The 10861-nt window shown below is 36.3% G+C and overlaps 1 protein-coding gene across 1 annotated transcript; it reads right to left on the reverse strand.

Moving 5' to 3' along the window:
• Positions 1 to 1498: 1498 nt before the first annotated feature.
• Positions 1499 to 10861, reverse strand: LOC143463290 (aminopeptidase N-like). Its single transcript, XM_076961733.1, has 23 exons — positions 10719 to 10861; positions 10238 to 10416; positions 9109 to 9284; positions 8633 to 8869; positions 8204 to 8360; positions 7956 to 8090; positions 7472 to 7598; positions 7151 to 7305; positions 6884 to 6997; positions 6507 to 6620; positions 6211 to 6276; positions 6053 to 6118; positions 5754 to 5944; positions 5577 to 5668; positions 5112 to 5236; positions 4976 to 5031; positions 4571 to 4718; positions 4064 to 4152; positions 3572 to 3679; positions 3278 to 3403; positions 2973 to 3155; positions 2250 to 2325; positions 1499 to 2123 (listed from the first exon to the last, which is right to left on the reverse strand). Exons 1-23 carry the CDS (start codon positions 10831 to 10833, stop codon positions 1899 to 1901), a joined length of 3060 nt encoding a protein of 1019 aa, XP_076817848.1. The 5' UTR covers positions 10834 to 10861; the 3' UTR covers positions 1499 to 1898.

The raw sequence follows: 10861 nt of genomic DNA on the forward strand, positions 1-10861 counted from the left end.
ATTTTATGCAAGGCTCCTTGTTACTCTTAAAGGGTCATCCGTGGAGTCAAAAAATATCTTTCTACCCGCAACTAGTGAAGTATCAAATGGCAGGCGAGGACCATATAAAAGACGACTTTTTTACTTTAAGTTGAGCCTGTGCTTAACGACTCGTCATGTTTCTGCTTTCGATAAAAGCTAAACATTGTGATTCTGGTGAGCTGCATACGTGTATGTAAAGCGTAAAAACATTACGTTATATTGTTGAACTGTTCTGGTCCACAACCGAGTTGTGACCAGAAACACAGGCATATCTAGCTGTCGAGAGGTGCGCTTATTTCAACTCCTCATCTTCACATTATGACAGCTTGCGCTTGTATCACCGAGCAAAGAGATAGCTGACCGAATCAACAGAACGAGCGTCAGTCAGACTTGGTGAAAACGAACTCTTGCAAAACTTGTGAAAACGGCAGTTTTTTAAGATGCTACTCTCTTAATTACCTTCTGATGAAACGTGAAGGCTACATAATTTTATATAAATGCCTTCTCTTGTAAGCGATATTCGTTGCAATCTGCAGCCAACTGAGAACCACTCTGTTAGAGTATTCTAACAGTATGCACGAACCATACAATTAGGTTATTTTAGCAGGTTAATTTAATGAAGAAACCGATTGTTTCTTCTGTAAGTCTTAAAATGGAACACATCATGATAAAGAAATCTAATAGGCTTATCTATCCTGATAATTTCAGATTTGTAGCCTACGTAGAGAGAAAAGGGAGCGGCATCGCTTTAAAATCAGATGCCAAAGAATGCAGGATCGAAAAGTGATTTGTAATTTCACTGAGAAATTTAACTGAACACGTGGTCGATGCGACCTTCGTTTCCACAGGGAACGCGTTTTTCACCCCGGAATCACCTTTCAAACTTCATCCTAATGTAAACCTATTTTTTCCACTTTTGTGTGATTGTGTCATTTAGTTTCTCTTCTTTAAACACATTTGTTTTACGCTGAAAAATTTCTTTGCAATTTACTCTCAAATATACTGCTATCCGAAGATTGGAGAGGTCATTCATCTTTTTCAATATAACTTGGAGAACTGTCTTCCAGATAGCTATTTGTAGCACGGCTGTAGTGTGTGGTGCATTTCCATGTGCTAGTAAGATACGTAAAGTTTTTTATTGGCAAAAAGCGAGTAGGCTGTACCGATACATGGGCATATAACTTGACGTGGATAGACGTCTTCGAACAACGTCTGTGCGCCTCCATGTATATTGTATAATTAAGTACAAACGATGAGTGTTACGAAAGATGAAAACTATTGCGATATTATTTCAGCTAATGAACGCTGTGCTCTGCCGTTATCTATAGTAATCAAAATCGCGAATGCTATTCGTGGACTAAGAAAAGTTCAATTTCGTAGACCTACAGAACGTGGTTTTACTTAATTTTTTATATTATCGGTGTAACAGCGTGTAACAATAACGCAATGTGATCTATTGTGCAATTATGTGCAAGAACCCGGTTTGTGAATATTTATTTAAGTTTAATTAGTCTAATACACATGAGTCAAAATGCCTCTTTCATCCTCATAAGTAAACAAACTGAACTGATTGCGTTACAGCATGAGGATGATTAAGAAAAGCAAAACGCGTCATCAGGATTACACCACGTATAACAGAGGCTACACAGACTAAAAACGTAGATTACTCATTGCACAGAGGGACCGCATAAAAAGCAATACGTGTACAAATGAATTTTTACGCAAAAATGGTGCAAGATTTAAAACAAACTTAAGATCATCATTTTCGTTCATGAGTAATTTTTATTTTACATATTTCATTTACATTACATTTTATTTTAGACAAATGTTATCCGTGTACAGCCATATTTTCTATAAAATGACAACGACTTCATTGGTCAGTATTTCTTATTTAAGGCTTTGGGATGTAGTAGTTCAATTTCTGATATCTTCGACATCTTTCTGGTGTCTTTATAACCTTCTGCGGTCACAGAGACCCCCAACCAATGTGCTATTTTGGGTTCATTTTCCTCGCGCCAGGCCATATTCGTTCGTATGGTGTTGGTGTAGGAATTGAACGTGCCGGTCCAACCAACACCTGCAATTTCCCTCAAAGATTCAACCTGAAAAAAAAGCAAGTAAATCACAACCATAAAGATGAAGAGTCCAAGAAAACTTAGAAGAAGAAGACACGAATTTGTCAACAGTTTTTTGTTGGAAATTAACGTATATGGTCTTAATATACTTACAAGACTCAAGTCGAACTCAGTTGAAAATCGCCTTGTTGCTGCTGAGAGCAAACTGCTTGTGGCGCTACTACCAACTCTGGACAAAAAAAGGGAGATTTTATTGAGCATTTGTTACAATTCCTCCAAATCATACGCAAAGGAACGTGATTTAACAGATACCCGACTAATCTTCAGTGAGGGGCCGTCGCGTGTAAATTTAGGCTACTAAGTTATTTTTGATATAATAATATCAACTTGAATGCAACGACATCAGTCACTCTATAGCAAAGCCATAAAACCAAATGTGGAATTAAACGCGGTCACGTGCACTCGTTTGTTATTGTGGCACTGTTTGCTAAAACAGTAGGAGGTATATTTGCTGGCTTCTTGTTATTAGATTACTCCTAAATATAATCACGACATGCTGAGTGCAAATTTTGCAGCTTGACGATAAAGGAATAACCGCAAGCTTTAAGCAACAAAATTAGAGAAAAAGGGTCCAAAAAGTGCATATAGTGTAGAACTGTAGAACATCAAGGACAATTAAAGTGACTGGCTGAAAGCAGGAGAAATTGAATGAATAAAGTTGTGTCTGAAAGATGTATTCTTTGTGCTTAATCTGTTGTCATATACATAGAGCATAGAGGGAGCATATACGGGAGCATAGAGCCTATGGGCTATTAAGGTACAACTTATAAAACCTTCATAGCACAACAGCAAGCAGAAAAATCGAATTTAACTTACGTCGAGAGCATTTTATCCCAATTGTTGAAAGCGAAAGCCCATGCCACGTATTTTCCGTATTCTTGACCTCCGATGTAAGAGAGGGTTCGCGAAGCATCTTGTTGTCTTACTTTGTCAGGATCCAGGACAAACTCAAGATACCGGTTCAAAATCCAAGGATCTTTACTGCACGACATTGCGTATCTGTAACAACAAACAAGTCGGTCAGTGCAAATAAAAGAAAGTGCTGATTTTTGGGTGTTTTGTCCAGTAGGCTAACTAATACATGAACGGCATGGTTACAAATTTAAAATAGTTGTACAAACCTGAGGTCAGTCTTGTACTGTGCGCTGTCTACGGCCAAATATTGCTCCCATGCGTAGTTCCATTCCGCTTCGCCGCCGGCACGAATCGCAGCGCATAAAACGTCAGTGCGGTAAGTACTGCTTATGCTGAAAATATAGGTTGATAATATACTGAAAAAAATGTGTTCAAAGTCTTAAGAGGTAAAGAACAGTTGTTTTAACCTACAAATATAACAAATCCAACGTAAGGTCTATATCTATAAGAGAAATGCAACCAATTCTGTAACATGTCTAAAGCTATATAAGGGTTCTCACATAAACGAGGAATTTTCCATCCATTGGCGGTAAAAATCTGTGGCGTTATCAATACACTCCTGGTAACCGTACTCACACGCCGCTCCAATAGCCAAGCCTCTCGTCATTCTGCGATTACAAAAATTTATCAGGTTTTTTTAGTTATAATGAAATTCAATCTCTTAAATCTTGCTTAATTTTTAATAATGATAGATTTGGCTTATTCCTGATACCCAATCCATATTAGTACAGTATTAGGTTACACACCACGAGCAATTATTTGCTACACAAAAATTCTGCGGTAATGGTCAAGCTCTACGAAAACGGAAAAAGTGTTTTAATGTAAGCTGTGAGATACTTTTTCAATTTTGAACACACTAAGAGTCACAGTTTTAGACGAAAAGACATGTTGGCGCTAAAGAGCAAAATGATACTACATAGCGCACGTATAATGTTTTGGTGCGTTTTAAAAGAAATACAATATGCTACCAATTTCAGAAAACATAGACCTACCGTTCAACCAGCAAATCATCAGATGTGTCAATGTCATCCCAACCGTATTGATTGTAAATAGATGGCACAAGAATACTAAGAACGTAGTCCTATAAACGTGAGCAAGACAAAAAGTTGTTATGCCAAAGTTACCCTTTAGGCTAATCCAAATTTGTTATTTCGTCTACCTTAAGTATTGCTGATTTGCAAATCAGCTTGTTCAATTTATATTCTACATTTTAGTGAGACGTTACTTCATTACCTTTACCACAAAAGCAAAGGCACTGCCCAATGGGCAGTGCCCATCTGTAATCCTATTACTATGTTGCATATCTGTCGGTGTATCATACTCTGTATATGGCATATGCTGGTTAAAGGTGAGACCGGTCACCGACATATGTCAACTTGCAATACATGTGCGGCACAAAATTTACATTTGAGGATCAGATATCGAGGCAAAGATATCTCAATAAAAAGGAAAAAAGGTTTGAAAAGAGCAGTAATTGGAAGCTTTGGAGGAAAACTTACGGCAAAATCGCCGTAGATAACGGAACGTCCAAGAATTCGTTCAAAGTATGTTATGGCGTCCAGGAAGGTTGTCCAAGGGATGTAATCGATTTCTTGAACGAGGTATTTAGTAAACTCGAGCGCCACTTCCACAGACTCTCGGCCTGACCTAAAAGAAAAAGATTTGTTTTTCATATCCAAGCTTAGACTATAACCGGATTGAGGATTTATAAGAAATAAATAGCGAAGTAGGAGGTAAATTGATTTAAATTTTATACTTGCAATGATTTTATCTTGCAATATTTAGTTTATTTCATCTAAACCTCCGCCATTATAGAAAGATCGTTTACTGTGTTGGTAAAGCGTTTTCAAATAATTCAGAAAACCGATGAAAGCAGTTAATTATTTTTTTTGTACAATACAAACCTTGAAATGGCAAAAATATCATCAATCAGCTGAGCTCTGTTTTGCGTTGAAATATCCTGTAACAAGATGAAAATATCTTTTGTGGAAGGTTGAACAGTAAACAAAATAGCTCCCAAAGCGTTAAAATATGCAATACCGTAAAAGTAGTTGAATTGAGTTTTTCCTCTATTTTTCCCAGCATGTCTGCGTGGTATCGAATTCTGTAAATTCCTTTTGCGTCAATGTTCCCAATGATGTATTCTTCACTAGTAGTTATTTGAACTGCAAATTAAAACTGAAGGAGTTAGAAGGCAATGTCCAAAAAACAGCCAAACCAACTTTAGTTATCATTTAAATTTTAGACATGCAGTGCTTATTCCATTTATTAGTATATGTCTTGTTTTTTTAAGCTGACGAAAGGACAGCAAGTTTTCCGAGACAGAAAAAATTTGTTCTCTATACACTCTCACAATTCTACGGTTTTTTTTTAAACCAGCTCAGTACTAAGTTTATACAGTTATATATGCAGTTTAAAACTTCACTAACTTAATGTTACTTTAACTTTAACGTTGAACGTTACTTTAGTTTAATGTTACTAAACGTAACGTTAACTTCACATTACTTTCTTTTTCTAGCATCATCCAAGCGGTATCGTGCGTACTTCCACTAATAACAGACCCCCCTTTGTAAGTGAATGGAACATACCAAGTGTAGCTGAAACAAAACAGATAAAAACGTCACGAATTAAACAAAAAAGTATAACGTCTTTTTTAAATTGTGTAGGAAACCTAGAAATTACTTGTAGTCTGGATATGCAAGCTCGTAATTTGGGCTGTCGTCTGGATTTATCAAGAAATATTCCTGAGTGACAGTAATTGCGTTGGTACCAGTGCGAGCTACCGTAAGAAGAGGGAAGCCCATTTGAAGTGTCCAAGATTCAAAGACTTGCTGAAGAGGGACATCAGTTAGCAAGCCGTCGGCATCTGCCTCCTTTAAAGTACAAAAACGTCTACACATTAGACAGTGCGTGATATTTTGTAACAAGCTTTGATAAATTAACAACTTTACGGATGAAATTTATTTATATTAAAAACTTACATCTATCCAGTACTGGAAAAGGTCGTCGTGTGTGGCCGTGCTATATGCCATTCCTTTGAGGTAATTCTATAAAAAAATGTCAATGTAATTAAAGTGAAATACATTATGCTTATGCTTATTATCACTTATATTCACAGCAGGAAGACTTAAAAACCTACAATCAAAGCATTGGTAAACGTTGTGGTTCCCATAAAATCTTCCACCATGCGCAAGAAGCTCCCTCCCTGAAATAAAATTAAAATAATTAATAGTTTATACATTTGATTAATCTATATATAATGTATTTATATATAATGCGCGTTGCAGTTAGTAGCAGACTGTATTCACTATGATACAAGCAGTCGGGTTAAAGACATGGTAAGTTTACTTAAACGAGCATTAATACACGCAACATATACAGTGTATTTGCAAGTAACAATTCCTGGGCGATGTAAACCAACAGTATACAATTCACCTTTGAATAAGATATATCCGAAAAGTATCCTTGTGGATGAACAAGCGCATGAGATCCGGAAGAATCATCGGCATATAAGGCGACCTGCAGGTCATCTTTTACGAAAAGTTCATCCTTTTAAGACAGGTTTACATCAGCAAACATGATCAAACGCAGATCTTATGTAATTGTAATTCCTTAGATTTACTTAAAAAAAATTAAACTATTGTAACTACTTAATTGAGAAAAGTTTAAAGACAGACAAAATAAACAGAAAATATAAAAAAAGATAAAAAAAGCAAATAAATCTTCGTAAGTTCTGAGGAGCAAAGGCTTGGTCGTAATGTCACCAGAAGAGAAACCTTTATCTAGATTATTCATTAAGTATCATGTCTTACTGTTTTCCAGTTTGAATTGACACCATCGACGGAAATATACTGCACGAAGGTTGCAAATCCCTCGTTCAGCCAAATCTCACTCCACCATTCACATGTTACCAAGTTGCCAAACCACTGTCGTGAAAATAATCAAGGTAGAGTTAACAGTTAAGAGTCATACATGATGACCTTTTATGTCGTACGGTAGGCATATATCTAGATTTAATGGCGGTGTGTGATCGGAGGTGTTTTTTAAAAGATAGAAACAACATAAACAAGATATATTACTTGATGTGCCAATTCGTGCCCAATAACTTGCGTCACGGAATATTTGTTGTAAACCGAAGAAATAACCTCATCATACAGAAGATAAATCTCCCTGTAAAGCACCAAGCCCCAGTTCTCCATTGCACCAGCTCCGAAATCGGGAACGGCCATTTGATCTTAAAATGCATCAACAAGTAATGAAATAAGGTTCTTATACAAAGGTGATACCGTTTTACAAATTGTAACTGTTTAAAAAGTTACAGGTTTTAGCATTATCAGCAATAGTTTAAGCTCCAATACATATTTACACTTGTAGCAAAGCTGCGTTTTTTAAGCTTTTACCGGATTTAGGCAGTGGATAAGAAACGTTAAAATGGGTGGCCAAGACATCCAGTATGGTCGGTGACACACTCGAAGCGTATGTCACTTCACCATTTCTGACAGGAATATCCCTTGCGTAAATTCGAGTCTGCAGCAAATAAAAATTATCCCAAAACCTCTTAAACGACAAATGTAAGATACATGTATGTGGAAACCAAAATAGCAATGATTGGCGTAGTAGTAGCCTATACTGTGTTGTTTATACACAACAGTAAATGGTGTAAATAAATCGGTTTGATAAAGTTCGAATCTGATTCTTGAGGAGGGTGTACATGGATTAAATTCTTTTTCTTAATCGATACGACGCTCAATTGCAAGGCTTTTATGATACTTGCCAACTTTCAGTTTCGTTCAGTGGAACTTAACAACCACTTTCAAGTCACTGGAAGCGCAAGAAGTTAGCGAAACTGGACAAAAACTTTTTTAAACAAACTCGCACGTGTACCTGGATGTTACCGTCAGCAGTGAATGCTTCTTCATATTCGAAATCACAAACGGAAACGGCAAGCAGGTAAGTGGACATAATTGGTGTCGTCTCAAAGTGGGTGGAGTTCCATTCTGTTCCGTCAATATCAGTCGCCTAAATCATTTAGACTTGTAACTGAACGATTTGACAGTTTCATTACCAACCCGTAAAGTATAGCCTAATGAATTAACTGTCAAAAAAGCAAAAGTGAAAGAAAACTTTTATACCTCATAATACATTGCAGGCATATTAGATATGGCATAGTAATTTAAATCTGTTCTGAATCGAAGAATGATGTCGAAAGTGGCTTTGAAACTTGGTTCATCAAAGCATGGGAAGGTCTGGCGTGCACCGGTTGTTTCCATCTGAGAGATTGCGATTACTCTATATACAAAACACACATTTTACAGCTGGCTGGAAAATCGTCTGTTTTCGAATATAGACCTAACTATTTTCGAAATAGGGTTATGGTAGGTTAAGCTAACAGTATAAAATAGGTTAAAAAATTTAAATACGGTATTAAAGTTAAAAAGAATTATGATGGGTTACGCTGATACGTACATTTGCATGAAAGCATTTTCGTTTTATCGTAAGTCTATATAAGCCTTCAAAGTGTGCATAGGTGTATGTATGCTGAAAAATTTTCCAGGCGGTACCTGTGATCGCCTTCAATGTTGTCGTATTCACTTCTGTAGATTCCATTAAGGTCGTCTGCCAGTTCACCTTGAAATTCGTTCGCTGTCAGGTTGTAAGTGTTGCCCTCAACGCATGGTGTCGCTGTTCTTATTATGAGATACTCGTTTGGACGGAAAAATTCTATACTGTCGATGGTGAGTTCTTTTCCTTCCGTCTCATCATAGAGCACGAATGAATTTTCCGTGTAATTAAGATTTCTGTTAAACAAATTAGCCGTAATGAAAGGTATAGGTTTGCCTGGTGTTGTGGACGCCTAATACAATTGCATTGGACACTTGACGAAAAGCGATTTTGCTTACTGAGTATTTTCAGGACCATGCAAATAAAGCGTCAGTCGTAAATCAAAACAATATTTCCAATCTTTTAATCTCGTGAATTATTGGGCTCAACAAGCGATCATTTCATTTCCATGCCCAACACACCTTTCTTTACTCACCTTGAATGTAGCAAAACTTTACCGGTGGAATTCGTGCAGTTGTATTGGACACTAGAAGAGCCGTAGAATATGTACATGCCCGTGACCACATCTTTCTCAAGGACTGGGCGGAGGTCCACTTTGTAGTGGATCGGAGTTAACGAGAGAGGCAAACGAGAATTTGTTATTTCTTCATCCTGTTCATCACATGAGGTCATAGTTCAAAAATTGGATTTTTTTCATGTACTATATGGTGGTTGCAATGACATATCCCAAAAATGGTTGTATGACTATGGGTTCTAGAATGTTATAATAACCTTTGTACCCCAGTAACATACAAAAACATGACTAATGCTCATAAAAATTTCCGTCAATATCACCTATACTAATATTTGCTATATATAGTTTGGTAAGATTAATGATTCGCTAAAAGGCATGATTACATCGTAAATTCGGTGCCTAACAAACAAAGCATTATGAAAGCCATGTTCCGTTTTGTATCCGGTAATGTCCGAACAAGACGTATATGTTGCGTTGCGTACTTGCGGTTGTAAAGCTGTCACTTCAAGGTTTTACAAAAAATAATTTACCCGGTAATCATTAATAAATCTAGTACTAGCCTCTATCAAGCAAATATATTTGGTTATATATTTTTGTCATGTGAGCTATATAACTTAATATATCTATACCTTAGCGTATAGCTTAATTCCAACGTAAAAATAGTACCTTAAAAAATAAGAATTGCAATTACATAATTGCTTGTGGGAACATCTTGATTTTTATTTACTGTAATATTATTCTCAAATGTAACCCAAGCTATAGAATCATTGTAAAATATTTCACGTATCACCAAAGTTGAATTTGTGACGCTATAAAATTGCAGCGTGTGATTACAGAGGTGTAGGAATGCATTATGACGTCCTTTCAAACTTTCGGAATATAGGACGTTATAATTTCATTTAAAATATGGAAAACATTAGTACAGTTAGCAGCCGTTCGTTATTCGAAATAAAACGTATGAGCAACATGCACCTTCTTAAGGCAGAGTGCATAGAAGATTTGTTTTTAGTTAGAGTTTTCAGAGGAGATTTTATGAAAATCATGATTTGCTTAATTACAGCAGAACATAATTATACTTATATGTTGCTACCGTGGGCGCGTCTGGACCTCCTGCATCAGGTAAAGACGTGGGCATCGTCGTAAATTTGGTTGTGGATGCATCTGTTGGTGGCATCTTGCTGGTGGTTTTGGAAGGAATGGTCGTTTTTGGAGCAATATCATCCACCACGTTATCGCAAGTAGGTCGTCCAACCAAACCAACAAGAAGGCCTAAACGAAAAAAAAATTGAAATAAAAAACACTTAACGACTTAATTTTGGTTTCAAAACAAAAAAAATAATAAATAACTGAAAAAAAATTTAAATAAGTGTGAAACATATAGATATAGTTTTTTAAATAAGCAAACATAGTTTTTCAAAGTTATAAGAATAAAGCTAAAAAAGACATGTCGTGTATATTTAATAATATGCCGGAAGGTAGAAATTTTAATTTTTTACAATTTCACTTTTTCGAAATGTCAATTTATGCATGCAGCATCACAAAATCCGATCTTCCGTTCTAATATCATTTACCTTCAGCTACCAATAACACCACCACCACGAGTACGCTGGCGATAGCGGCCGTCTTGCTTATGTAAAAACCATTTTTCTTCGGACGTTCAGTCAAAGACAAGTCATCAAAACCCATGCTTGTTTCAGTTGAAAAAATTTTTTTA

This window comes from Clavelina lepadiformis, chromosome 6 (genome assembly GCF_947623445.1).
Source record: "Clavelina lepadiformis chromosome 6, kaClaLepa1.1, whole genome shotgun sequence".
Classification (NCBI taxonomy): Eukaryota; Metazoa; Chordata; class Ascidiacea; order Aplousobranchia; family Clavelinidae; genus Clavelina; species Clavelina lepadiformis.